The sequence below is a fragment of the Hirundo rustica genome, chromosome 8 (genome assembly GCF_015227805.2).
Source record: "Hirundo rustica isolate bHirRus1 chromosome 8, bHirRus1.pri.v3, whole genome shotgun sequence".
Lineage (NCBI taxonomy): Eukaryota > Metazoa > Chordata > Aves > Passeriformes > Hirundinidae > Hirundo > Hirundo rustica.
The window spans coordinates 3,030,750-3,058,579 of record NC_053457.1 but is presented as its reverse complement, the minus strand read 5'-3'; the positions used below and the strand labels follow the sequence as shown (position 1 = coordinate 3,058,579).

Genomic DNA, 27,830 nt, shown 5'->3' with positions numbered 1-27,830 from the left:
AGCTGGGCTATAGATGCTGCAAGGCACTCTGCAGCTGCTCAGTGATTTCTACTGCCGCACTTGAAATATTTCAGCCTTTTTCTTATTTCTAGAGTTGAGAGGGACTACCGAGCTGCTCTTCTCTTTGCTATTCCTTGACAAGACAGAGTACTGCTTTCCCCTCTCTCAAGGCCTTGGTGATGACATCCCTTTCCCACCACTTACTCCACAAAGTCCTCTTTGCATCGCTGCAGGAGGTCACACGCTTTCTGGATCTCTTGTTCGTTCAGGAGCACCAGCGTCCCAAGAGTCAGGTGAAGCTTTGCAGGATTCTGGAACAGGCTGCTGCTGACCCCGTGATCCTACAAATCAGTCCATCACACAGAGGTGTCTTACCTCATCCACACACAGATCTCCATCACAGAGATAAATACTACAGAAAACAGGTACCAAGTCACTAGCATCAATCCTTTTATCTCTGGTCAGGTTGGTAATGACTCGAAGTTGAAAATTTCTCAGGCTTTGTGAGGAAGCAAGCTCAGCCTGGCAGGTGAGGTGCAGTCCCACCACAATTCCCTGCCTGCTTTTCCATCAGAGCTGCTGAACAGAGGCCCAGAAGATCATTAAAGCAGGCTGTAACTCAGAACCCAGGACCTGCAACACTGACTCGTATGAGGTTCTTTTGGGAGGGGACTTCCCCAGCTGTTGACGCAGCACCCGCTACCAGCAATGAACTCAACACAAGCCAGCTCAGATTTAAAATTTAAGTCCATTTCTTGTGCAATGAAGCCGAGACCAACTGTAGTGACAAGCTCTAAACGGTCTCTAAATCCTGTCTAAACACAGGTTACACCTCACAACAGAAGCACAGCTAATACCAGCTCAGATAATTATATTTTTCTTCTTCCCATACTGTGCATTATTTGAGTTTATATTGTATTTCATTTTATATTGGGTTTTGTAATGGTTTCTTCTGTACCCCCTGTTCTCATGGAAAATTTATCACAAGGTTTGCCCCTGCTCCTACTCCCTGCCCATCCACCCACACTGGAATGTAATCCAACTCTGTTCCTCTCCCCCCTTATCCCTGATTGGGTAGTGGCTCGTCCCTGCCTCTAGCCCCATCCCCCTGGTAAAAGCCCTGGGACCACAATGGGAAGGTCTCTCTAAGCTCTTGGAACCAGGAAGGGGATGGGAACTGGACTGGGCTCCTGACCCTGCGGGGGCAGGACCACAGGAGAAAGACTGAATAAAGCTGTGATTCCCCCCGGACCAAGGGCAGACTCTTTCTTTTTGCCATCGATGGACGCCTGCTCTCTCTAAAGAAAAAGGTTTGCAGCCTCCCTGGGATCTTTAAGGCCCTGAAGGGAAAATTCCTTTTGGCATGGTTCCTGTCTCAAGCTAGCCGAGGCTAAAACAGAGCAGGGGCTCCAGGAAAGAGAGAGCCACCTCACCATATGCCCTATAGTTTGCCAAGATGAATTAAGCTCAAATTCCCTTTATAAGAAGTGCTCCATGTTGTTGCTAGGGAGGAACAGTGGAGGTCCCCAGGTGGAGCAGTGGTTGCATCCAGCTTTAAGAAACATGCTATTCTGTTCTAGGATGCTTATAAAAATACCTTAGGGATGGTTAACACACTCCTATTAAAACAATTATTTCCACTTAGTGGCCACTTCCCATCAGTTCATTAAATAACCACCAATTCTAACTCCAGAAGAAGCCAACTTGCCAGGCCATGTAAGCCTTTCTGCATCTGAAGAGAGTGCACCCGCTGAGAACAATAGCTTTGAAGTTTCTACTGCACTCCAGACTTTGAAATAAAACCTTTCAGATGTTTAAATGCTGCAGTGTCTCAGCCCATCAAGAATTTCATGCCCCACATCTTGCTCAGCATTTTTCATGCCTAATGACCACGCGAAGACTCTTCTTTACAGCACAGCTTATGGGCTGGACTAGGGACAAGGCAGGCTGCAAAAGAGAGGCCAAAGGATTACTCCAGCAGCCACAGCCTGGCAAAAACCAGGGATGGCCCCATCTCCGTTCTCCCTACCTTCCCCTCCCTGCAGTAAAAGCTTTGTGGCTTCCTTTAATTCATGCTGCTGTTCACATGCATGACAGGACATGATTTCTCTCTGTCAGCCTTTTTTCTCCAGTGATATCCATAGTCAGAGAATATTTGGCCCATCACAAAACAAAAGCTTGGGTAAGAGAAACTGGGAGAAGATTTGATTTACCCTTGTCACGGACAATCAGCTGAGGTCACTCCCACAGCGTGCACAGATGAGGTAAAGTAACATAGTCCTCTGCAGATCAGAAAGCCAAAGCCCTGCCCTCATTTTCTGCCCCAGCATGATTTGTACTGTAAACATAACCCTGCCCCAAAAGCAGCATTTTCCCCTGAGGTTTTCAACAACTGAGTGTGGGCCGAGAGTTGACAAATGATGGCACATCACCTCCATGAGCCACACTACTGCTGCTGTGGAGTTCAGCAGGGAAATGCAGGGCACAGCGATCAGGCCAAGAGCTAGATAATCCTCCTGGTTTACTCCCTAGTATTTCAGGCAGCTCCTCAAAACCCTGCTTACACTCCCTACTCTTTCACAGGCCGGCAGATCCCACTTCTCCCACACATAAAATAGATGCTGCATCAGAGGTAGCTCTCCCTGGAACAGCCAGTGTTCCTGCGGGTATCTCAGCAGCCCTTCCTAGCTGGATACTGCTCACCAGGACGCAGAAAGGCTGGAACTCAATTATTCTAATCCCAGATCATGATGTGCGATCACAAATCACTGACTCACCTCAGGGGAACCTGCCCTATTGTCTCTCCAAAAATTCACTGTTCAAACCTGGGCTCTTTAAGATGTATTAAGAGGCAGGAAGAATAACCCCTTTATGCACTACCCATATGTGATGACTGTCCTTTTTAGCTTAAGCCTCTCCCTAACAGTGCCCTGTCATCGTCAAAAAAACCCAACTCATTTCCACTCAGTCATTTTTTCTCCCTCCTGTTACCATAGACTTCTACCTCTGCTCTCCTTTAGAAGGAACACAAGAAAGGGTTTTATCTGGGGTCTCCAACTCTTTGCAAAGCCCAAGCACATTGTCCCTCCTAATCTGAGACCCTGTAGTAGAGAAACCATAAACAACACACTTCAGCCGTTCTATATGACCAGGTAAGGGATCAAGCTCCTTAGCTCTTCTGCCCTGGCTGTGTCCTCTCTACTGTTTTAGGAGTTCCCAATGTTTGCAGCTTTATGTTTTTTGGTTTTTTTTCCTTAAGAGCAGGATACTGCAAGCCAGCTCTGTGCCCTCTGCCACACTGATCCACAAACAAAGGAGCGAGCCAGGAAAATAGCATTTGTACAGGATTGACTGAAGAGCGACAGGTTCAAAAAGCCCCCCCACTTTCTGTCCCTTCCACTCTGAGATACAATACCTCATTAGCAATGTTTGATATTTACAGATTGCCATATATTACAGCAATCACATTTCTTTTCCCTGCTACATCTGCAGCCTGTTCAGCCTGCAAACGCTGCGTTTGCACTGCTCTCAAAGACCCAATTGTGATTTTTCACAGCAATGTTACTGCAAAGTCTCTTCCCTTCTCCACCTGCATGCTCAGACAGACATTTCAGTTCTCCTCCCTCTGACACCTACATGACTGTGAGAGGAGACTTCCAAGGTCATCCAGTTGTCCAGACCTCCCACTGCACCACATCAGTGATAAGCCTGTCCAGGTGAGCCACCTCCCTGTATTTAGATTGAATTAACCTCAAAAAGCCTCACCTCAGCTCTGCTTCATTTGCCTGCCAGCCCTGACTGTACAGCATGAACAACACCTGAAGTGTTCTGTATTTCAGTACAAGGTTTATCTTCTAAAAGCTTCTAAAAGACACACACACAAAAAAACTTAGAAAGCATATACCCAGCAACATAATGCTATAAAATATAAATGAATGGTTGTCATGGTAACTGCTTCAGAGAGAAATAGAGTCCCTCACAAATGCTCAATGGCCAGAAGAGATCCTCACACACATACAACATACACACACACACAAACCAGGTCCTTTCCCTTCCTTACCATTATTACCTCTCATTCAAAGGCTGAAGTTTACCCAATTCTGTGATGTTTTGCACCAGGCAGAGAAACGCCCCACTTCTGTCACTGAAATCCATTCAGATTTCCTCAAGTATTCCGAGAAATCCCATTGCTTTGGAGAAATCTATAAGCTCTTTCATTGCTCTGCGAGGAACAGTTTTGAATTACTGTTTTTCATTACTGATGTGCTTTCTAGCAGACCCTGCTGTGAGATAAAGTGGTATTAGAGTGGCATTACTGGCTGGAAGAGTGATTGAGAGATGCACAGGGCTGCACTGTACTTCTCCAACTAACAGGAAGCAATAAATACAACTAGAAACCCTTTTGCTAACACCAGAAGAAAGAAGGGCAGAAAAATAAAGCACTATGTATTCCTAGCCTACATATGCAACCCTTTGAACACCTGTCACTGACTGAGCACTACATTTCAAACTGAAAATTGAAACTCTAGGACTGATGTACACGGTGCCAGGAACATTCCAGGCCCTTAATGGAACTTGGAGCTGTCCAGACACAGAACAAAAACTGCAAGACAGACAAAAGGTCAGGCAGGGGGAGGAAAGATGAACATGGCCAGTACCTGGCCTCAGCACTTCACAGACCAAGGCTGGATTGCTGCAGTTTTCTGAGAAAAGGAGCATGTGAAGGTTTGCAGATGTTCCCAGGCGGCTCCTTCCAAATGTGACTGACAACACTTTCGAAATGCACAAAGTCTGTGAACACCTTTTTAAGACAATGGCAGACAACCCTCCCTCCCCCCAGAGATTGCAAACTGACATTTAAAAGTGAGCAAGAGAGAAACAATGCGACAGACAAGATCAGGAGGGGTTTAGAGAGCAAGTACAATCACCAGTGGAGGCTGGGCTAATAGAGGGCTGCAGAGATGCAACCCACCCAGGAGCAGGAAAAATGAGTGCTCTGCAGGGAGAAGGGCTGGTCCTGTGTGAGTCTGTGGTGCTGCAGGATTAAAAACACTGGAGGAGAGCACAAACAACAGCATTGCCTGTAAGGATGGGTAAAACGTGCATCTTAGAAATACTGACACTGAAAGGACTTAAAAAGGTCCTTAGAAGATTCACCCACCACCAGGACAGCCTGGAAACCAGAAGCCAGCAAGTGGTATGGGATAGACTGTGGTTACTGCAGCAGGCAAGGCCATAGGGAGGGACAACAGATCCACAGGACCTGCTGGCAGACATCTAGAGGAGGAAGAGGAGGAGAAGGATCAAATACATGGAGTTCAAGGTGCCAAGTCTTCAGGCAGAGCAGGAGAGATCTCCAGGAATGCCAAGTGAAAGGACTGCAGCAGCTCTCAGCCCAGGTAGAAGGGGATAAAGGCAAGAGAAACCCCACGCTGAAAGCAGCAGCCTCAATCCAGAGCCAATGACACAAGCAGCCCCTACAGAGCCCTGTGCAGGTCAGCAGCCCCTCAAAGCGCTGCTCCTCTCACTTTACCTTTGGTTTGCACCACACAAGGAATGGAATTAGAAACCAACAGAAAGAACCAGGCCATCACTGATGCCAGCCCCAGGTACCAACTCTCAGTCCAGCAAACACCTTCCCAGGCTAATGTTTCCATCCCCCTGCCCGCAGGGCATTCGTTTAATCAAGGTGAGCTTTAATAAAAATAGTGCTGCTGGCTAATGAGGAGGGATCATCCTCCTAGCCTGAGGGAAAGGTTCTCCTGGCATTGCACCGGCTAATCCCTGGATCTGTTGGCCAATTTCAATTGTATTTAATATCAGGTGATAGAAAGCTCCTAAGATGTCATGGAATTAAGCAGCTGGGGGAAGAAAAGGGACTTAAATCCCAACTGCCAGGAAAGACAACACTGCAAAAACAGCTCAGATCTGCTCTTGGAGATGAAACAACTGATATACAAGGGACCATGAGAACCTCAGCAAGAACTCATATATCTCCAGATATCAGATAATTCACACCCATGGCATGAAGACACAGGAAACTAAATTTCTTAAGCTGAAACTACAATCTATCTGCAAGACTGTAGTTTCCCCTTAGCAAGGCACCAGAATAAATGATGGACATGAAAACAAAGAGTAATAGCCCACGGAGCCCTGCAGAGTGTCTACAATACAACCTGCAGCAGCCACAAGAGAGACCTCTCACCTGCCTAGAGATGTCCTCCAGCAGACACAGAGGACAAGGCAATTTAATAACACCATTCCCTCTCCTCAGCCCAGCCCTGTGCCCTGACACACAATCTGTGTCAGACCAGAAGTACACTAAAATAAACCAAAGAATGCACAGCTTTCCCTTCATTTTCTTCCTCATTTCCCTATGCCTAACTGTTTCCTGCTCCTCCCAACGCAAGATCTGAAGGCAAGTAGGAGTGCTGTCAGCACAAAGTCTCCTGGGGAAGAAGGGAAGTGACGAGATTCGCAGGATGGCATGCGCTACCGAGTAATTTCTCACTCAGCTCTGGCAATGACACACATCTTCCTTCACTGTCAGGAGCCAAAAGAAAAGTGAAACAGAAGCAACAGCAAATTTGTGAATTCCTACCTAGTTTCATGGTTATGTAAAATCATATAAAACGTACAAAGGTCCACTACATCATTTAGTGACTTCCCTATTAAAAAAACAAAAACAACCCTCTCTTGAAACTTAGATATTGTCCCATCTAGAAAAATCTCTACTAACAATTCACTACATAAACCATTCCACTTTTCACAAAATTTCAGAACAGCACTCATCAAATGCACAGCAGATCTGCTAATTTAAGTAAAGCGCCTGTTGAAAATGCATTCCTAGGAAACAGAATAGAATAAGGCCTTCAAGGAAAATGCCAAAGAGCTCTCTCAATAAATGAAACAGCACTTTGCACTCTAATCCTCACATGGATCCCTACCTTTGAGCACTTCTCCAGCACCTGCTCCTTGAACTGCAGGAACTTCTCCTGGATGGTAGGCTGGTTGAGAGCGAAGGACAGGAAGTGTGTGAAGGGCTGCTTCTTGCGGAAGCTGTCCAGGAGCACATCGATCCGTGTCCGGGCAGAGACAACGCCGCTCCGGTGCTGCCCCATGATCACTGCAGGGAAACACAGCAACACTTCTCTGCTTTCCTGAAGCTCTCTGCTTTTAGTCACAGCTTCTCGAGGAAGCAGTAGGAATCAAAACCCCCAACCACACACTGAAAAACCTGCCAGACTCCCTGTTTGACTTAAAAGTGCCTGACATGGCTGTGCTTTCCTCAGCAACGACAGGATGATACCATCAAAAGCATCCCTCTGCTGTCCAGAAAGTCAGCTCTGAGGGCCTAAAAAACAGTAACTGAGAGCCCATCAATTCAGGGGCCCTTCAGATTTCTAGAGCATTATTTCAAGATTTCATATAGGCAATCAGAGTGAAAATGCCAAGGAAATCTAACAAGGATCAAGATGGTCTGTGTCATTTGTGCGTGCACTTCAAGGCACCAAACAGAAAACACCTGAGCTCAAAAAGAAAGAAGAGCAAAGAGCAAAACTTTCTTGGCTTCCTATTATTCCATGTTTTCAACATCTCTCAACCTGCCTAACAGTCCTTCACAGATCTTGGGAAGAAGTCAAGACCCGCTCCCGGAGAAGCACCACCATGTTCCTATGCAGCATCACAGTGGGCTCCTCCCAGCACTTCATCCTCACAGCTCTGTCACAAACATCCCTGCACACCATGCCAGTAATCTCTGCAGTATACCCTAAGGAACCTTCCAAATACCTGCCCTGGTAGAACCCACATGGGTCAGCCCTGATGAGCAAGGTCTCCTTTCTTTTTAAATCCATGTAAGTGATGAGAGAGAACATATGCTACAAGAAGCCCTGCTCTCACTGCTGGGACCTAGTGACAGCACCAGAAAGTCAGGAATGTCACCTCAACCCTTCTCATATTAAAGCACATGCAGATGTTTATTTTGCACACAGATAAACAAGGTATTTCTCTGAATGCTTATTTCAGTTTCTTATTGATGAAATACTATTTTAAAAGCAAAATTAAAAAAAAAAAAAATTAACAGATTTGGGACCCAAGCTCTCAAGCCAGTCATTAAAGGCCCAGAGACTTTTTTAAAAAAAAAAACCCTGACGCTGTTTTATAAGGATTTATAGACAATAAAAATGAACTCAGGAGAAAAGTGAAGTGACTTTCCCAAGGCCAAAAAGTGAGTCAGTGCTGTGTTAGAAGTAGGAATTAAAGGGAAAACACCTCCTGTACCCTCTCCCTCCTTTAATTGTACTTGAGCAAGAGCAGATAAAAGCACATCCATTTTATGTGTATTCCACTCACCAATTTCTCCTTCCACTCCAGGCTTGGGAATGCTGATGGAGGTTTGAGTCTCTGTTTCTAGCCTCTTCTTGGTTTCCCCTTTCTTCCCAATGATATACCTGGAGGCAGAAAGTGCAAGAGCTTCCTTCACACAGTGACACTGAGCCACTCTCCTTCACGTGCGTCCAGACCCGGATCCTCTGTGCTGGAGGGATGCACATACCCAGCTCCACGTGCAGTACCACATCCAGGCACAGAGGTGATACCCAGGACTTCATATGTGCCCAGCCTGGGATAATGTTGAGCTATGGCTCACAAATGGTTTAAGTTAAAGTAAATTGGTAGGTCCACAACAGCTCTGCCCACCACATCCTGCCACAGCCTCTCCATCAGCTGGGAGAGCTGCAAGATCATCTCTTTTCCCATTTTCCCAGCTGAGGAAGAAATAAGGGCGCTTTCTCTGCTTTTTGCTTTGCTCAAGGTAGTCATTTCCCAGCATTCAAATACACAATGGACCACTTTTCCTTCTCTATTATTTCAACAAAACTATTCAATTAATAAATTTGTCAAAAAGAACTAGATAAAACTTTGAACACTATAGGTTCCCCAGTAAACAAGGGACTGGAGTCAATACCCAATTCCAGTCATGTGTGCTTTCTCGAAAAACTTCCACAAAATCCCCCTGCCAGGCTGCTTGCTTCAGTTTTTCCTCCCCTTCCTTCTTCCACCTTCCCTGATGCTTTTATGTTCAAGAGATGCTCAAAGACACACCTGCCACCCAGCAAGCACCACGTACCGTCCCTACCATGGAGACGGTGAGGAGTCAAGCGAGGCCCAACTGCCCAGAAAGGCCATTGCCAATCTCCCGTTCCCCAGTACTCAAACCCAGAGCATGGAGCACATTCCAGAGACCCAGCACTCACCCCAGCCTCAAAAAATAAATATTCTGTGCTCAACTTCTTCCTCAACTGGCAGCAAATCAAATAAAACCAAAGCACAGAGGCTCACTTGTATAAAGGGCTGGGAACCTCCACCCGGCACCGGAAGCCTCGCTCAGTCTCCTCCACCACAAAGGCATCGCCAGGTTCATCCATGCAGTCACCACGGCCTACCGGGAAAACCACATCAGACCTTGCACAACCTCTGCGAAGTCAGGCAGTGCTTTATGGAGGACAACAGTCTCCTCCCAGCCTTCTTTCAAGGTTAAATGAAGGAAGGAATGGGCTCCCCTCCACAGTGGATAACTGCTTTTTATTTATCACCTCATTACCAGCTCCAGAACACAGAACAACTGCTTCTAAATCCAGCCGGCTGGGAGGTGCAGGAAGCAGGTAGTTACAGCCCAGGTTTTTTCTCAGCTGGAGTTTGTGCAATTCCCATGCAGCAGGAATGATCTCTTCTGGCAGCCAATTCAGAAATTCAGGGTTGCAGAAGAACACAGATAAGAGGTGGGGATACTTTCGGTCCGAGGGTTCAAGCCAGTGATTTAGAAACAGCCTCAGAGGAACAGAGGCATCTTTCATCCACAGGCCGTTTGGTCGTGCACGGATCACACAGAACATCTTGAAAGAAGCTGTGCTTCCTATGCCCTTTCCAACACAAACAGGGATGAGTTTGGATGGAAAGCACCTTGTTAAAGCTTAGTGCAATCCACTGAAAGGCAAGGTGGGAGAAGAAACAGGACACAACTGCCACATTCCCATCTGAAAAGTACTCTGAAAGTAACACTGGAGCTTTTCTGTGCCCACAACAACTCACACACAACTACAGCGAACATACAGGCGGAAAGACAAAGTAAAACACATCAGGCCAGGAAGAATTTTGTCTCCAACATAGGTAATACCTTCCAAAAGCTGCACTGTAGTAGGCCAGTTTTTAAAGGCATAAACATTGCAAGGATAGAGGGTCATTAGCAAGCAGCTCCCATACCTGCCATATCTGCAAATAATCATGGCAAGGAAAAGAAAGAAACCTGGGAAAAACAGGTTCTACAGAGCTAATCTGGTTTTCCCTTTCCATCGAAATCTTTCACAGTCAGCAAGCAAACTAAACAGTCAGCAGCACAGTCAGCCAACCCACTCAGAATAACTGGGACGGCTTCCACTTCGGGCAGCAGGATCATCTGGGATCAACACAAAGCCTTTTTGTCCTGTGTGAACACCTCAATCTGCCACATGGGCAGGTGTCTGTGCTCACAAAGGTATCAGAGATGACACTGAGAGCTCCCTAGGTCCCCAGCCTTGATGATTACACCTCCTGATCATCGCTCCTTACCTGCATAAAAGTCCTCCTCCTCCTCATGTGGGAAGGCCTGCTCTTGAATGAGATTTTTCCGGTACACTCGCCCCTCAATCCTTATCAAGGGGGGCCGCAGCACATCCATCCTGCTCCTCCTCCTACTGCAACAACAAAGACAGCTATGCTAACTCAGGCCAAGGAAAAGCTGCTTTTGGTGTTTCTTTGCACATTAGGTTGGGAGGGACCTTAAAACTCAGCTCGCTCCAGACCACTGCCTTGGGCAGGGACACGTTCCATTATCCCAGGCGGCTCTGATGGGGCAGCCACAGCTTCTGTGAGCAACCTGTGCCAGGGCCTCACCACCCTCATAGGAGAACAATTTCTAATATTCAATCTCAGCCTCCCCTCCTTGAGCTAAAAGATTCTACTACTCCACGCAGAGTCTTCAGAAAGGCAACAGCTCCTCAAACCTTATGTGTTTCAGTCAAAGAGTAATTCTATGAGAAGCCACAAATACGTAAAGCACAATCAAGTGAAAACAGGAAATTTAAGCAGTGTAAGGTATGTAACTCTGAAACTCAGGTTTCAGCTAAAACTCACTGTAACCTCAGTCAGTGTGACAATTCATTGCTTCTTTGGGCTTTAGCTGAGACAGAGTTAAAAATGTTTAGAGTGGAGAACATTTAATGGTGCTAAAACAAAGAACCAGCAGTGTTCTGTCAGAGACTTCACACCTTCAGCACTTGAATTTCTACTTTCACTTGCATGGTTAATTTAATATTGGTTGCCTCAATTTTAAACCCGAATCTGTTACTCAGAAAATACAGTTTCCACCAAAAGAACCTGACCTTTGTCAGAAGGCTTACCTGTCCACTGCAACAAAACAGGAAAAAATTAACAGCTTGCCTCAGAAGCAACTAACGTTTATTACAGTGGCATCAGGTTGAGAAGGTTAATACTTATCCCCTCAGTTCAAGCCCCACCTTCTGAAATGATTCACAATCATCTCAACTTACACAGAAGAGTAAAGAACCTTACACTTCAGTAATAGTAATTCCTGTAGCAATTCAAGGGAAGTAGTGCGGAGGAAAACTGCACACACTGACAGAAAAAGCCATGAAAGACCAGTCACTGGGGCTTTTGCTTCCACACAGGCTTTTTTGGGGGTGTTATGTTTTTAACACATTGATGTCACAATTTCTTGACACAGGACTTTTGAAAAGTGAGCGGCCGCAGCGGGAGGCACAACGCAGCTGGGGCTGTAGCCTTAGGGCAGGATCCGCGGGAACCGCCACCCGAGGAGGGCGGCAGAGACACCAGCAGGGCCGCCACCGCGCAAATTTCCGGGGCGCCGAGAGTACTGCACCAACAGTACCCCTCGGCGTTATGTTCACACCTCTGCGGGAATGCGGCGGGAGCAGCGAAGCATACCCGCATCACCGCCGCTGCGGCCATTTTCTTCCCACTCCCCCTACGCGTCCTGCCGGAAGTAGCGCGCGCGCGCCCGCCCCATCATGCACCGCGAGCGCGGCCACGCGCGCCGTCCGCACCGTGCCGCCGTCCGAGCTGCCAGGTGAAGGAGACAGGGTTCGGGACAGGACCGGGAAGCGCCGGGAGGCGGAGGAGGCCCGGGAAGGTGAAGGGCGACGGGATGAGCGCGCGAGAAACGGGGAAGCTGCGGCGGCGCGGGGGCTACGCATGCACCGCGAAGCGGTTCGGCGGGGCCCTGGGCGGTAGGGCGGTGGAGGAGGCGCGGTCACTGCGGCGGGCGTGTCCATGAGCGCTGGGGGCGTGGCCAGTGGAGGGAGCGCGGGCAATGGGGCTCCCCGCCCCCGCCAAGATGGCGGCTCCTGAGGTGCCTGAGGCGTTGGCTGGAGGTTCCTCTAACAGGCCCAGGCATCGCCCCGACCTGCCGCCTCCTCTCCTCCGTGTTTGTTTAAAATAAACCCCCTGCAGCCACACTTAGGAATCTGTCGGGTCTGCGAGTCCCGGCTGGCATCGTTTCAGCGCAAACCATTGTGGCACCTCCCTTGCGAGCAAGGAGCTGAGCCTGAGGGTTTGCTGAGGGAGGTGTTGCTGGGTGTAGCATAGCAAAAGTAAAAGTTTGTTTTATGCAGGCATTTTTCTTCATGGCCCGTAAGCCCCCAGCCTCCTGTGAGCTGCAGTTCTCTGTGTTACGGAGGAACAGAACAAAGGGAACGGCTTCCCACCGACAGGGCAGGATTAGGTAGGCTATTGGGAAGAAATTATTCCCTGCGAGCCCCTGGCACAGGTTGCCCAGAGGAGCTGTGGCTGTCTAATCCTTGGAAGTGCCCAAGGCCAAGTTGGATGGGACTTGTAGCAACCTGGGACAATGGAAGGTGTCCCTGCCCATGGCAGGGGGTGGAATGAGATGAACTCTAAGGTCTTAAAACCCCATTTCCTCCACAGAATCCTTGAGTGCTTTCCAAGGGCACAGTCTGTGTACCCTACAGCGCCTGCAGAAGCGTACTAAATACAGTAACAGAAATGAGTGAAATGGGCAGGATAATTTGGAAGTATAAGTATTTGGAGGAGCAGCAAGTGCTGTCACTGATAAGGGCCAAGTGACACCTTTTTTACTATCAGAGAGGTTCATGATGAGTTTTAAGTCCCGTGTCATGACAAACCCAGTACCTCTTAAAAACAAGGCTGAGAAGAGAGCGTGCGAGAGGCAGCCGAAATTGTGCTGCACAGGCAGATGGATCCTCAGGCATTGCCAGTTTAAGTCAAATACAGTGTTTGAAAGGCAAAAGCATGTCTGGAGTAGTGCAGAAAGCAGCTGCTGCAAGTTAGGCATGGCGTGGCTCCATGCAGGATGTGGCACTGGAATTGGCAGTCCCGCAGCCTTCCAGGTTTTGTGAGGCAGCAGGGCTTCTGTGTTTGCACTCCTGGAAACAAGCAGGGGGAAGAAAAGGAAAGAAACCCCGCCTTTTATGACCCTGGGGAGCGGGACAAGCACCAGGGCAGGTAAAGGCCAGTAAATTCAGACCAGCAACCCGTACGTCATTATTTTTGTGCACACTCTGGATGAATTCCCAGGGGAATTCCAAGGGGTGGGAGTGGGGTTTACCTTCAGTTTTGCGGTGTGACACCTCTGTACCCATCCCCACAGTGGGCTCAGGCCGCTCTCCCACATGTGCAGGGCAGCCTGGATGCTCTGGGGCAGCAGAGGCGGCTTCATCCTCACTGCCTTCATCCATCCTTGGAAATGTGTGGCCGCTGGCCCTGCACCCTGTGGAACTCTGAGACACCCTTCCTAACTCAGGCTCTGCTCTTTGTCCTCCCAGGCTGGGCTAGGACGCAATGGCAGCCTCCTCCTCATCCTCCTCAGCCGGCGGAGTCAGTGGCAGCTCAGTGACAGGGTCGGGGTTCAGCGTTTCGGACCTGGCACCGCCCCGGAAAGCCCTCTTCACTTATCCCAAAGGAGCCGGGGAGATGCTGGAAGGTGATTGCTCCTGCCCTTCTCCTTCCCCACTCCTCCTCCAGGTCGCTAAATTTCACACCCCACTGGCAAAAGCTGGAGGTAGAAAGGAAGCACCAGGGCTTGGCTGGTCCCAGCTTTCCTACCAGTTGTTCATGAGGAAGTGATTTTTCTGGCAGTCACCAGCTTTTTAGCTCCATGACAACACTTCAGACCAGGAAGCATCTACCTGAAAGGGAACATGATGGTGTTTAATTGCTCATTGTTAGTTAATCCTTTGATGTCAGGCAGGGATTACTGCCGGATAGCTGAGATAGGAGTGTTTTTCTTGGCAAAAGAAGTAATTTTCTTGCTTTGGGTTGGATTTGACTGGGTTAGTCCAGGAGGCAGCTTCTCTCCCTTCCAGCTTGTATCTGGGTGTCTGCATCCTGCCACTGGCTTTGTCGTGATTGTGGAAGGAGAAGCCCAGCTAGCTCTGCGTGAAGGAGGAAGGGCAGGTCCTCCTGGTGACAAAGTTAAACCGGAGTCTTTGTCTGCTCTCCTTGAACTTCTCTTGTCACTGTGGGATGGCTGGGACTGAGGCTGGAGTGTCCCTATGGCAGGAGAGTGCAGCTGGGAGCTGATGGCTGCGCCATTGAAGGGTTGTTTTCATTACACATTAGAGCCCATTTGCCAGGCTATTGAAGTAATTATGACTAAAGGTTTGCTCACAGAACTTAGCGAGGCCTCAAAACAAATTAAAGTAATGAAACACTTTGTGTTACCAGATAGACAGGCAGCTGTTCCTCCTGAGAGCCACTCGACAGGACAGACAGGGAATCAGAGGAGAGAATCCAACACTTAGGTTGGAAAAGACCTCCAAGACCATTGAGTCCAGCCTGTGACCGATCCCCACCTTGTCAACAGCAGCAGAGCACTGAGTGCCACATCCAGTTGTTCCTTGCACACCTCCAGGGACATTGACTCCACCACCATCCTGGACAGTCCCTTCCAATGTTTTCTGTGAAAAAATTCTTGCTGATGTCGCCACAATTCATTTGGGGCAGCACTTGTAAGAGGAAGCTCTGAGCATGGTGAAAGACCAGCTCTTCCCTGGAGTTCAGCTTTAGATTAGATTTTTCCAGAGTTTTGCCTTTGAAACTGCTCTCCATATTGTTATGGCACAGAGCTTTAAATGGATTGTGCTTTGGGCTGACCTCTTTACTGGGAACACAGCAGTTTGTCTGCTCTGGGTGGCAGCAACAACCAAACACTGTCCCTGTGTTGGTCGGCTTTTAAATTTCTGCCACCAAAGGTGATACGCTCGTTCTTTCATCAGGCAGCTTCCAGTGGAGAAGCTGCAGTTTCCTCTTCAAAAATTCCCACTGACTGATTTTTATTGCTACTTTAACCATATTGCTTGTTTCTAAATAAACCCATAGTATTTTTTTTTTTTTTTTTTTTTAGAAGGAGACAATATAAAGTAAGTCAGTACTTGGTACACAATTAGCTGTGTTTTCCAGATTGCTTTATTTATGAGTCACTTGCATGATCAATTACTGACTTGGATGTCAAGATACACATTATTTGAAACTATGTGTAGGGTTATGGTCTGAGCCTGTGCAAAATCCCCAAGCATTCTAAGGACACAAGCATCTGAGCCCTGAGGAAATCAAAGACTGCCACAACATTACCTGGCTTCTCCTTAGTTTAACTTTTATTTAAAATGGACTAAAGTGTCCTAATGGACTAATTGTTTGTCAAAGGGGATGTAACAGAATTCCACCTGGGATGTCTTCCCAGGTAGCATCAGGAACCAGCCAAAGCCCTGTGCAGGGTCACAGGGGCCGCACTCAGCACAGAGGAAAGTGTCGGAATGAAGCAAGAGGGAACCCACACCTCAAAAATAAAATTAAGAGGTCGGGGCACTGAAGGCTGCTCAGCCTCAAACTCTGGGGTTCAGCTGTCTTCTTTTTCTGTTTACAGATGGCTCTGAGAGGTTCCTCTGTGAGTCTGTGTTCAGCTTTCAGGTTGCATCGACATTAAAGCAAGTGAAGCATGGTAAGTGCCGAGCGCCAGCCACGTGTGGCTTGGGGAAGGTGGCGGGGGCAAAGCCTGACCTGCTCTTGAGTGCCAGCCACAAGAAAGCAGACTGAATGCTAAGTCAGGCCACCACTGAGTCCTTTTGCAAGCCCTATGCAAAGCACCGAGAGCCCACAGCAGCTGGGTGGGAATGGGCTGTGCCTCCCAAAGCTTGTTTTTCCATGGCTGTGTGGCAGCACAAGGTGCGGCTGGAGGAGGAGGCTCTGGGCAGGAAACACCCACGCTCTGATCTTAGCCCAGCGCTGACTGTCTCTCTGGCCTGGGGCAGAGAGACGTTCCATTCCACCTTTGTTTCTCTGCTGAGCCCTTGTGGCCCTGGCAGGGTCAAGTGAGGTTTCCAGAGGCACTCAGGAGGTGGCCAGGCGTGGCGTGGCGTGGCATGGCGTGACAGGGCTGAGTCCACTCCTTGCCTCTCCAGGGAGCAGCCTGACATCCAGTTTGAACCTCTGCTTCCTTGACGGGCCCTTTGCCCTCACCCAGGTGCCTGTGACCCAGCGATGGGCTTGGCTGCATCACGGCTTTGGTTCTCACAGAGCCCAGCAGCAGATCCTGTCTGCTGCTTGAGGGTCACATCCTTTCTGGTCCCCGCCTCTTGTCAGCCAGAATGGTACTTCCACCTGTTGTCTCTGACTGGAGAAGTTTCCTGTCTTCCTCTAGTTGTGGGGGCGTGCAGCAACTTGCAAGGCTGTGATCCTGTATTTCTGCACCAGAAAGCTGAACTCCAGAGCCATTGTTTTCACAGCTCTACTGTGGCTGTAGCTACCAGGGGCTGCTACACAGCCTGGCACCCTGATAGACACCAGCCGTTGGAACTGTGGAGCACCTTCCTGTTTGCTCCCTGTAAGAAAGGTGAAGGGCTTAAAAAAACCGATGGAGGTTATAATTTCTTGGCTTGTTTGTTTGACAGTTTCCAAAAGGGTGCAGGAGGTGGAGTGAGAACAGTCCCTCTTAAAAGCACCCACTGCTGCAGTCAGCATAAATCGCACGGAATTTGTTACGCCTCTTGCTAGCCCTGGGCCGTCTCTCCAAGAGGTTGCAGTGAGCTTACAGCACTGTTAGACTTCAGCAGAGCTGGGAGAAGGGATATTCCCATCTCTGCACCACCGCAGCACATTTAACTGAAAATGGACCCTGTGTGCCCAACACACGACTGGTTATAAATAAATCTGAGAGGAAGATGTTGTCTGGGGACCTTCCTCTTATTAGCAGGCTCTGGTTGCTGAGCCTCTCTGCCACACTCATGCACATTCCTCCAAGGACCTTCATCAAAAGCACAGTTCCTCCTGCTGCACCCATCTCTACCGTGGGCTGACCAAGCCCTATCTGAACTTCTCTGTTCTTCTGCGCTATAAATATCTATGCATTATGAAATGAGCTTCATCCTGTTTTCACCCCCATACATTAATGGGCCTGATGTTGCCCTGTTAGAACTTGAATGTACACGGCACGGGCAGGGATGGGTAAACACACACTGGGGCAGAAAAGCTTGTCCCGGCTTTCTCCTTGCTTTTTGCACAGAGGTTTGGATTCAAACTCAGCTACATGGGTTTTATTCTGCCCTGCTCCCCACTGACAGCTGGGAATTTGCATCTAATTGAAAGGTTTAATTGCACTGCCATTGTAAACCACAGTTACCTTTGAACTCCTCACAGATCAACAAGTTGCAAGGATGGAAAAACTTGCCAGTCTGGTGGAAGAGCTGGAGGCAGATGAGTGGAGGTACAAGCCAATCGAGCAGCTCCTGGGATTCACTCCCTCCTTGAGCTGAGCATGTCTGGATCACTGCTGTCAGGGAGCAGAAGAAAAAACATTCCTTGGCCTGGCTTCAACACACCCCCCATTTATCAAATGCTGACAGCTGCATCGGCAGGATGGGGCTTTGGGTTTTTTTGAGCGTGGGGATCTCCTGTAAAGCTGCCAATAAACAGAAATTAGGGGATTCTGTAAGTCCTTACAGGCTGGCAGGACTTGGTTTCTGTAACTTAGGAGGCAGGATCAGCCGTACAGCCCTTGGAGAATCTCCATATTGTTTACAGAGGGGGACACATGGACGGTGCAGCTGAGGGGAGGGTGACCCTGTAACTCGGTCCAGGTTCCCGCTGGAGCACAGCCAGAGTGCTGGGTGAGTGGGGAATCCCTCTGGAGCAAATGCCAGAAGCACTCTTCAGCCCCAGCCATCATTCTGAGGGATGGACACAAACTGTCTTGGGGTCAGGTGAGGGGCCAAGCAGTGTCACCTCCTCCAGCAGTGCCTCGGTCATTGCCCAAGCCATTTCCTCTTCATCGCCGTTTCTCTGATAGTGCTGACTAGCTCTTTCTTTAATACCCTGAAACTTTGTCCTCTTTGTTCTGTATTAGATTTCTCTGTGACAATAAATAACTCTGTCTTTGAAACTCTTTATCTGGTTTTTTGAGGGAAACAATCAGCTGTTTGGGAGCTAAGGAGGCAGATTGACTGTCATGATGGTAGACTGAAGTTCAATGTGAGAGCAACCAAACCATGCTCAAAGTGGTTTGATTTAAGTCAGATTTTAATCCTGGTTCAACTCAGCCAGAGAAGAAGACCCTAGTTTAAACCCATCCACTTTAATCATCTTGTTTTTTGGATGTACTTCACTTCTGTTCTTGGAGGGAACTGGATTTCCAGGTTCTGGCGTAACCATTTCAACATGTTGATTTTCCATGGATGAGAGCCTTTGCCCCACAGCTCTGCTGGCCAGCAGGGGGTAGGAGCAGCACCGTATGCAAGCAATTATTTGATTTACTGCTCCAGATGCCTGATTTTTCCATTTTCAACATCTTACAAGATTATTGTATTTTTTATTCACTATTTCAGCCCAGCCACATCTGCACTGAAACAGATAAACTGGGATCCATTCCCATTTTAGATCATCAGCAATTAGCTAAAACTGAGGGGGGGAAGTATACAGTCACCTTCTGTGTTTGTTGCTGTTAATAAATCCATTTCAGTGCCAGACTCAGGTCTGGGCAATCCAGAGCCCTGTGCTGCCTGATCCGCAGGTGAAGCCGCAGTTCTGGATCCATGGAAATTCACCGTGCAGCTGCCGGAGCGGCGCAGGAGTGTTCTCACGTAGGGCTGCAGCTCAACGGAGATTGTCCCACGCTGGCTGCCCCGGCCCCGGCCCCAGCCCGGAAAACCTCCTCCCCAGCCTTGGAGGGCTGCCAGGCCCTGCTCTGCGGGGGCCTCCTGCACAGTCAGCAGCTCTGTGGCCAGGAGCACTCCAAACGTGACGGCAGGCGGGATTCAAACTCTATCCCAGATGGGCTTGCTCGGGAAAGAAGGGAGTGCTTCAGCCCTCCACTTTTTTGTTTGATTGGTGGCACTTATTTTAATTCTGCTTACTCCAGCCACCTAAAACTACCTTGGCCAATCCTCATCCTGTATCATTGGGGGTTTGGGAATGGAGCAACAGATCCCCCAAACCCCCTCACACCCGGTGTTCCCTGCTCATTGATGCAGCACAGTCAGGCACAGAAAGAGCTTTTCCTTTTCACTGCTCAGCTTGGGAAACTTTTCCACCTTGCCAGCCCTCCAGGGATGCCAGGGGCTCAGCGCCAGCAGCTCTGCCCAGGGGATGTAGTGCCCGAGCATTGTCCAGACTTTCCCATCCAGCTCCAAAACGTGGTGGGGCTGAGATTTATCCCCCTTGTCCTCCTCCCATTCTTTGTTTTCCAGCAGTTTCTTGTGCTGGGACAGAGCAGGAGCAGGGAACGTCCCAGCTCTGTGCTGTACATGGTGTGTTTGTATGTGTGCCCAGCACCAAAATAGACATGTGTGAGACCCATTGAGAGGAAGTGAAAAGTTCACCCTGTACAGTACTACGAATGCAAAAACATGTTGTTGGCTGTTCCCTCCTCCTGCTCAGTAAACACTTTATGTAAGGCAGGGAGAACTGGAGGGATCCGCATGGGCAAAAACCTTCCACACTCCCCCTCCTCCAAACCCAGGTTTTCCCTGGCAGCTGGAATTTCGCAGGCCAACCTATTTCCTGCTTTGCAGATCAGTGCAGCCATTCAGCTGGTGGTGGATATTTCTCCTTGGGGTGTGGAAGCTCCATGTCCCCCTCGCCCCGGGGGTCCCAGGAGTTTGGGGGCCATTCAGCTGGGTGCAGACCGCAGAAGGGAGGGAGCCCGGCAGCTGCCAGAAAAAGTTGATGAGGGGAGGGGAGGGAAAATAAAAAAAAAGCTGAACAAAGAGCCTCATTCAGGGCTGCTGGTTGGTTTTCCTGTGGGTGCTCGCAGGAGAACGTTATGTACCGGCACAGGCCCCGCTCACACCTCCCCTCCCTAGCTCCTCTCGCTGCTGGCCACGGCCCCAGCGCAGGCCACTGCGCCAAGGCACGCGCCTCGCTGCCCGGGCAGGCCGCCCACTGGGACGGCCTCTCCCAACACTGAGGATGCAGCAGTATGGGGCAGCACCCCCAGAAGCACCCTCTGCTATCTTTCTCCCTGAAGCACCCAAGGGGAGATGAGTTTCACAGCCTACACTCTGTGAAGCATACAGTGCCGACCCAGCACTCAACCTGGCATCTCAGCTGCCAAAACCTGCCCACTGCCCTCCTGGATGCACGTTCCTTGTTCCCCCGCCCGGCTCCTGCAGCTGCTTGTCCCAGGGGTGAGAGCCCGGAAGGTTTGGCTGTGTCACAGACCTGCCCAGCCAGCAGCGCACCAGAACCTGCCACCGCGTCCCACGCAGCCACAGCTCACCTGTCAGAGCTGGCCATGGGCTCAGGAGATGCAGGGTCACCCCCCGTGTGCCTGTCACCCCCAGCCATAACCAGGGACCCGGTGTAAAGGACACCTACCCCACCAGGCACTTAGGGGGCACAGTAAAAAAACCATGGCCTCAGCCCTTCTGTTACTTGGACACAGAGGATTCCACTGGCATCTGTGCCAACCCAGTGTTCCAAAACAGTGTGTAAATTTACCTAAGAGTGACTTTTTGGCCCACAGAGCTGCTGGGAAAAAACATGAAGCCAGGGACTCCTCCATTGCACTCAGCCCATGGGGCAGGAATTTGCTCCCCACCATACAGGGGGCACAGTTTGCACCCGATGTGAGCCAGGGCACTCGCTGAGTCCCTTATTACATCTCCTCCCTTCTTCCTCCTCCTCCTCTTCCTCCTCCTCCTTCTTCCCAGCTCCTCCTGCTGCAGCCTGCAAAAGAGCTGAACTCAGCACATCCCAGGCAGGGGCCCAGCCAAGGACCCTCCTCAATGCCAGCCGCTCCTCCGGCTCCTGTTTAACCCTTTGCAAAGCCAGGCTGGAAATCAGAACAATCGAGTAAATCTCATCACAGATGGGAACGGGCACAGCTGGCTGGGAACAGACTGTCCAGAAAGCCTCAATCTCTGCTCCCCTAGAAAGGACAGCAGGTCAGGGGGAAAGACACACTGCTCGTCTACAGAAACCACACTGGGTTTACTGCCAGCAGCAGGACCAGGGGAGGGGAAGTGCAGGGATTACCAACACTGTAGCTAAAACTTTACTTTCCAGCCCAAAACCATTCCTAGAGGGCCTGCTGCAGGGAAGTGGCCTGCATCTCAGCTTCTTTTGGGAAGCAGAAGGAGCTGCCAGCCCCACACTCCCTCCCCTCCCCTCCGGATTATTTTATTGCAGGGATCAAAAATTACATTTCCCTTTAAAACTTGCCATCACACCAAAGCTGCTTGCTCCCCTGCCTACCAGATGTTATGGCAAAGAAAGAAAAATATTTATGCTGGGCTCCAGAATTCCAGCTTATTTTTAGCAAGGTGCCTTCCCTGTGGTCCTTTACCTCTTTTTTGTTTATTTGCTGCTTTCTCCCTGTTTTGACCCCTTCAAACCAGTAGATAGATCCTCATCTATTTTCAGCCTCATCCAGCCGATGTTCATACCAATGACTTGGTGGCTGTGGGGAGAAATAACCCACAGGTTACATTTTGTGAAAAACAGGATCCCAAGCACCATCCAGCTGAGTGTGCAAATACTGGGGTGTATTTTTAACAGCTGGGGTTGGAGGATTGTTCATGTTTCGTCCCAAAAAGCCGAGGAGTAGCTCTGCAAGCTGCAGGCGCAAGCCAGGACTTGTTCCCAACTCCCCACACATCTCCTCTGCTCCCTGGGACGCTACCCACTCCCCCAGCCTGGACTTCCACGCCCAAAATGCTGATGGGTTCACTGTCTGATCCCTAAAAAGCAGCTTCAGCTGGCGGGCTCAGACCCTCTGCACCTTTTGGGTGGGAGGTCACAGGCAGTGGGTGGGTGACTCCCCTCGCTCCTGTCCATCGTGTTCTCTGCACCGTGTTTATCGCCGGGCTCTTAACAATCTCAGCTCGGGAAGGCCAGGAGCCGAGATAGGTCCCGGGGTGGCTTCAGCCCCTCCGATAAAGCCGCGTACAGCGCAGCGGGAGGACAAACAAAGCCCTTTATCTCCAATTCGGCTCCTTGAGCTCCTCAGGGTCTGGCTTTGGAAAGGTCACGTACGCGGGGAGCGGCACGCAGGACCCGGGGCTGCGGGGGACGCGCTGCCAGAGCGGAGTCTCGGGCGTGTCCTGGCCCATTTTTAGGAAACACCAGGGAAGGCAGATGGGGATCACCCCCAGCCTGACACCGAGCAAAACCCTATCCCAGCCTGGTCGTGCCCTGCCCCCGCACCCCTTGATCTTCAACGAGTTTCGCTCCACCATCCGTTGCTGCCCTAAGAAACCGGGACAAGGCCAGCGAGCGGGACACCGGGATCACCCGTGGGCTCCGGTTCGGTCTGTCCCTGGAGCGGGGCGGGAGAGCTCAGCCCCATCCCATGCCAGGGCAGCAGGACCCGGCCGCGCCGGTGCCATCACGCAAACAGCCCCTGGAAGACGAGGCGGATCAAACCCCAACCCACAGGGGAACCCTCATTGCTTTCCTGGCCCTGGGAGGGCTCGGGGACCGCGGGGACACAGCGGGTGTCCCCTTCCCCTACGGAACGTGAGGGATGGGCTGGCCCCGGGGATGCGGGAGTGAGCCCGGGCGCTGGGGGGGTGCCTAGGGGTGCTGTCCGGGCCCGGGGGGGGTGCGGGGCTGGGGGAGCCCCGGAACCCGGGCCGGCCCTGACGCAACCGCGGGTCCCGCTTGCCGCGCCCGGGGCCACGCCGGCCGCCAGGAGGCGTGGCCTGCCCGCGAGGGGCGTGACTCGAAGCAGGGGGCGTGGTATTCCCGCTGTCACCGGGCAGGAGAGACGCCGCGGACGTGCCCCGCGCTCCCATTGGCGGATACGGGGAGGGGGCGTGGCCCGCCGTACCGTGCCTATATAAGGGTGGGGCACGGGAGGTGCGGGCAGAGCGGCGGCGGAGTTGGGGTTGTGCTCTGTCGTTCTGAGTCCAGATCCATGCCCGGGCTGTGGGAGCGGCTCGCGGGCGGCTCTCGGGGCCGCCTGGAGACCTCCGACTGCGAGTCTCTGGGCAGCGTCTCTGGCTCGGAGGGAGGTGAGTGCGTGTCCCTCAAGGGCTGGAGGATGGATGAGGACCCTTGGGTGGAGAGGGTGGGTGGTACGGCGCCAAGCCCCTGTTAACACCCCCAAAGCCCTGGATCGGTGTTTCCCAGAACCAGCAGCACACCCCTGATACACCCCTCAACACTTGAGATCGGTGTCTCCCGCACCCATGGGGCCCCTGGTGCTGACCTGCTTCTGTTCCCTCTGCAGATGCTGAGTACGCCGAGGTGGTCTCCCTGCCGGACATGGACCTGGAGCTGCTGCACGACCCCGAGGACGAGCTGCTGTGCGCCAACCTGATGGATGTGGTGCAGGCCACGCTGGGCCGGGCCCCGCTGGGTGCCAAGCGCTGCTCCCGGCTCCTGATGCCGGCCCAGCTCCGGGCGCAGGTGCGGACGGAGCTTCTGCGCCTGGCGTGCAGCGAACCCTGCGGGCTGCGCGGGGCCCTCCTGGACCTGTGCGTGGAGTACGGCAAGGCCTGCCACGACGTGGGGCACATCGCAGCCGATCCCGCCGTGGTGCCCACCTTCCAGCTTACCCTGGTGCTCCGGCTGGACTCCCGCCTCTGGCCCAAGATCCAGGGCCTCTTTGCCTCGGGGCCGGCCTTCGCGCCGCTGAAGCTGAGTACGGGCTTCAGGGTAATGAAGAAGAAACTGTACAGCTCCGAGCAGCTGCTCATCGAGGAGTGCTGATGGGCCGGGCCGGAGGAGCCACTTCCCAAGTGCTTTGAAAGAGCCGGGCAGAACGCGGCAGCTCCTGGCAGCCGCTGTAGTTTAGGTTAGGCTGGAGTAGGGCTGTAGGTGGAAATCGTTCGGGCAGGCCGAGGCCCCCGTGGGGACCTGCCCGTGTCGGGACATCCCTGGCGTAAAGCATCCGGGACCCTGGCAGAGGTCGCTTCACGCCGTCAATGATTGTGGGATGATCCCGGCGACCGCGCTCCCGGAGGCGGCAGCGGGGCTGCTGGAGCGATGCTGGTCTCCTGATGGCTGATCAATCATGGGGGTTTTTTTTGTAAACCAGGATTGTAATCAATGGGGTCTCAGGGGGAGGGGGAGCGTGGCAGTGAGTGACAGCCGAGGGGGTGCGGATCAAAGGCAAAGGCCAGCGCCGGCAGAACCCAGTGCTGGCTCCCAGGGTCTGGAATTGTGTCTTTGATCACGAGAGCGGTGGGAGCGGGGCGCGTGAGGTGCCGCGGGGCCGGAGGGCAGGACCCCCGGCCCTGACACGCTGGGGGCACTTCGTTGGTTACAGTTTACACTCATACACTTGATGTTCAAGTGCGAGAATTCCTATGCAATCGTGTCGGGTGTTTTTTTACTTTTCTAATAAAACTTGTCTTGATTGATAATCCGCCGACTCCCTGTTGTCACCTCTGCTGGGGGAGGGATGATGCAACCACTGGTTTGAAATTCCCCGCTGGCAGCCTGGGGAAGCTCTTCCCTCTCAGGGCAGCCCCTATGGTAGGAGCTGGAGGCTTTGGGAATGGTGGGGAATCCCGCTGCGCCCACTCCTAATGGGAGCCACGGGGCTGTGACTCAGGGGGGCTGAGTCAGGCTCCCGAGCCAGCCCTGGGCCTGCTCACGCGCAGCGAGGAGCACCCCAACACCCAGCCAGGGGCTCTCGCTCCTCCGCTGGCAGCCACGGCGGGGAATTTGGGCAGAAACGCAGAAGAATGGGCCAAATGGGGACTGAGGAGGAGGAGGGGGGTGACACCTGCCGGGGGGGAACACACCCCAGCCCCAAACACACTCTGCAACACAGGCCAATTACCCAAACCTGCCATTAGAGGCCTCGGGGAAGAGGCTTTCACTCAAGGATAATTAAGCTGCTTGGCAAACGAGGAGCCCGTGGAAGGTGCGGGGATAAAAGCAGCCTGAAAAACCATTTCCATTCACATGTGAGCTTGTTCTGACTCAGCCTTGGGTTGATTTTTCTTTTTTTTTTTTTTTTTTTTTTTTTTTTTTTTTTTTAGTACCCCTGTGGACAAACTATCAGTGTGGACAGACAAACTCTTTTTGATGAGACTTTTCTCCACAAAACCCTTGCTTTTTGACATGAATGACCCATAACTGGAGTGTTGGGAGCAGAGGCTGCTCACTGGTGTAAATACCACCTTGGAGCAGTCAGGGTCACAAGCAGTGCCAGGCTCACATAGCTGGAAATGCACCTTTACAAACACGCATTTTGCAAAGAGGGAGGATTTCCCCTAAAATTTTGGTGTCTGGAGCATTTCTCAAAGGATCACATGCTCGAGCATCCCCCTCTTCACGTGAGGGGCATCCCCTGTGGGGTCATCCATCACAAACCACCCCCGGAGACACTGAGAGGGGTGAAAAGGGAACTCCAAACGCCAAGTTCCTTGGCCAGGGTGGCAGTAGTGCCAGCCCAGGCTGGAGGCAGTGTGTTGATCCCAGGGTGCAGCAGGAGATTTATGGCGTGGTGATGGCAGAACTGCCAGCGGCTCAGCTGGGACTGGCTGTGCCGTCAGCCCTGCTGAGGTATTCTGAGGCACGGAGTGGTATTTATAGCTCCAGAAATACGTGGATTTTTAAATACCGAGCTCCCAAGGGGGTGGCCCTGCTCCTTGTGCTGCCAGCAGCAGTGTGATCCCTGCTCATCCTCCACCAGCTGCTCTCAGGGAAGGCAAGGGGCTCCACATCCCATTTTTTTTTTAATTATCAAGCCAAGAAAACAAACAAACCAAGCCACCAAAACTCCCAAGAGCCAACACAGAGTGATGGCACAACCTCTGTCTTGTGGGTGTCCAGCACAACCTTCCATGTGGGACCACGTGCCCCTGGAACGCCCCAGTCACAGCCCCAGCTATGAAGGTGAAACTGCTTTTATTTATAGCAAAATGGCCTTTCCATGAGAATTTTGGGGGTGTCTCCAGGTGCCTGGGGTTGGCATCTCCTTGGAAGGTGCAGAAACTTCCAGCAAGGCTGGATCGAATGTCTCCCAGGGCAGGGGGTTAGGCAAATGGATATTTTGGGACCCAGGAAGAGTCAATGGGGCTATTTGTAGCACCAGCATCAGCCCAGGTGCCAGCAGAGAAAAGGGAGATTTTTGAAGGCACCTGCAGCAATAAGGCAAATGAGGATTTAAATCCTAGGATATCACTAAACTCTCATGTTTTTGCTACCAAAAATATTGATGAGGGGAAGACGGGTCCCCTTGGCTCCCTACCTGTCAGAGGACGATGTTCCTGGAGCACCTGCCTTCCTTTGATGCCTCCCTGCCTTTGGCAGCCGCTCCAATTAAAAGCTTGGGCTAATGAGCTAATGGGCAGCTCAAACCACCCACACCTTTGGTGAGTAGGCAGGGACCAACACACCCTGAAATTCAAGAGTGTCTCTGTCCTAGAGTGACTTTATGATGCTTGTATCCCCAGACATCTGTTCTTTTTGTGCTGTTTATTGAGTCCTGTGCCTTTAAGACTGGTTCTAAGAGCAAGGAGAAGCACGGAGTTTGTTTTGAGAAAACTGCCTGACTCCTCCACATTCTTCTGTAGACAGTGTGTTCGGTGGAGGCTTGGAGAGACTGCAGGACAGAGATCTTTTTTTGCTTTTAGTTAGTTTCAGCTAGCTAGGGCAGAGAAGTTCCCTGGACTGTTTTTTTCCTTTTTCCTTGGAACTGTTTAAACCTGCTCTGGACTGAAAACCCAGGGGAGCACTGGGGGCTGCACCTGAGGCCCACCGGGGCCTGGACCTCGGCATTTTCCAGCAGCGCCGGAGGGACCGGGACTGAGGAGAGACTGAGAGAGAGCCGAGCTACACCCACGGCAAGGACTTTCTCAATTTGCCATCTCACTTCAGAAGGAGAGGTTTTATAGTTTCATATTATTCATTCTTTATACTTGTATGCACTTTGTTAAATAAAATTGTTTTTTCCACTTTTCTCTGAGGAAGTTCTTTACCAGCTGGGGGAGGGGCAGTTTGGGTTTGCTCCCTGGAGGGACCCCATTCAGGGATTTTCTCCTCCCACATTTTGCCCTAAACCAGGAGTCTCCCATCACTTTGGGCTGGGACTGACCCAAAATGCAGCAACACCACCCCAAAACCTGGGCTGTGGATGAGCCCTGTGCTGGTAGGGCTGACTCACCACCATAGGGGAAATGACAGGGACATGACCCTTGGCCTCTGAGAGGAGGGGAGAAAAGGGAAAGGGGAGAAATTCCCACCCTCGCCCTCTGAGAGAAGGGGAAAAAAAGGGAAAAGGGGGAAATTCCCATCCAAATCTTCCAGCACTTTGGTGCGTGGGC

General features: G+C 51.3%; 3 protein-coding genes across 12 annotated transcripts in view; 2 read left to right on the top strand and 1 right to left on the bottom strand.

The window, feature by feature from the left end:
* ASCC1 (activating signal cointegrator 1 complex subunit 1) overlaps positions 1–12,319 on the bottom strand; it is a 38,463-nt gene extending 26,144 nt beyond the window's left edge. For 4 of the 9 annotated variants that reach the window (XM_040070660.1, XM_040070665.2, XM_058421474.1 and 1 more), the window contains exons 1-6: positions 11,969–11,984; positions 10,609–10,733; positions 9,343–9,442; positions 8,356–8,453; positions 6,948–7,126; positions 205–341 (exon numbers count right to left, since the gene is read on the bottom strand). In XM_040070660.1, the coding sequence (XP_039926594.1) occupies positions 205–341; positions 6,948–7,126; positions 8,356–8,453; positions 9,343–9,442; positions 10,609–10,717 (623 nt within the window). In that variant the 5' untranslated portion in view covers positions 10,718–10,733; positions 11,969–11,984. Of the gene's footprint in view, positions 1–204; positions 342–6,947; positions 7,127–8,355; positions 8,476–8,557; positions 8,615–9,342; positions 9,443–9,596; positions 9,924–10,608; positions 10,734–11,610; positions 11,941–11,968; positions 11,985–12,122 lie in introns of those variants that run through there. The other 5 variants (XM_040070661.2, XM_040070662.2, XM_040070664.2 and 2 more) reach the window with 5 other exon arrangements.
* ANAPC16 (anaphase promoting complex subunit 16) lies at positions 12,078–18,490 on the top strand. 2 transcript variants are annotated; one of them, XM_040070670.2, is made up of 5 exons: positions 12,083–12,208; positions 12,690–12,799; positions 13,881–14,038; positions 15,980–16,054; positions 17,749–18,490. In XM_040070670.2, the coding sequence occupies exons 3-5, from the start codon at positions 13,897–13,899 to the stop codon at positions 17,862–17,864; spliced, it is 333 nt and encodes a 110-aa protein (XP_039926604.1). In that variant the 5' UTR covers positions 12,083–12,208; positions 12,690–12,799; positions 13,881–13,896; the 3' UTR covers positions 17,865–18,490. The 2 variants fall into 2 exon arrangements, with proteins under 2 accessions (XP_039926603.1, XP_039926604.1); XM_040070669.2 differs by lacking the exon at positions 12,690–12,799 and having other exon boundaries at positions 12,078–12,208.
* Positions 18,491–23,423: 4,933 nt separating this feature from the next.
* Positions 23,424–24,917, top strand: DDIT4 (DNA damage inducible transcript 4). Its single transcript, XM_040071371.1, has 2 exons — positions 23,424–23,561; positions 23,780–24,917. Exons 1-2 carry the CDS (start codon positions 23,465–23,467, stop codon positions 24,259–24,261), a joined length of 579 nt encoding a protein of 192 aa, XP_039927305.1. The 5' UTR covers positions 23,424–23,464; the 3' UTR covers positions 24,262–24,917.
* Positions 24,918–27,830: the final 2,913 nt, after the last annotated feature.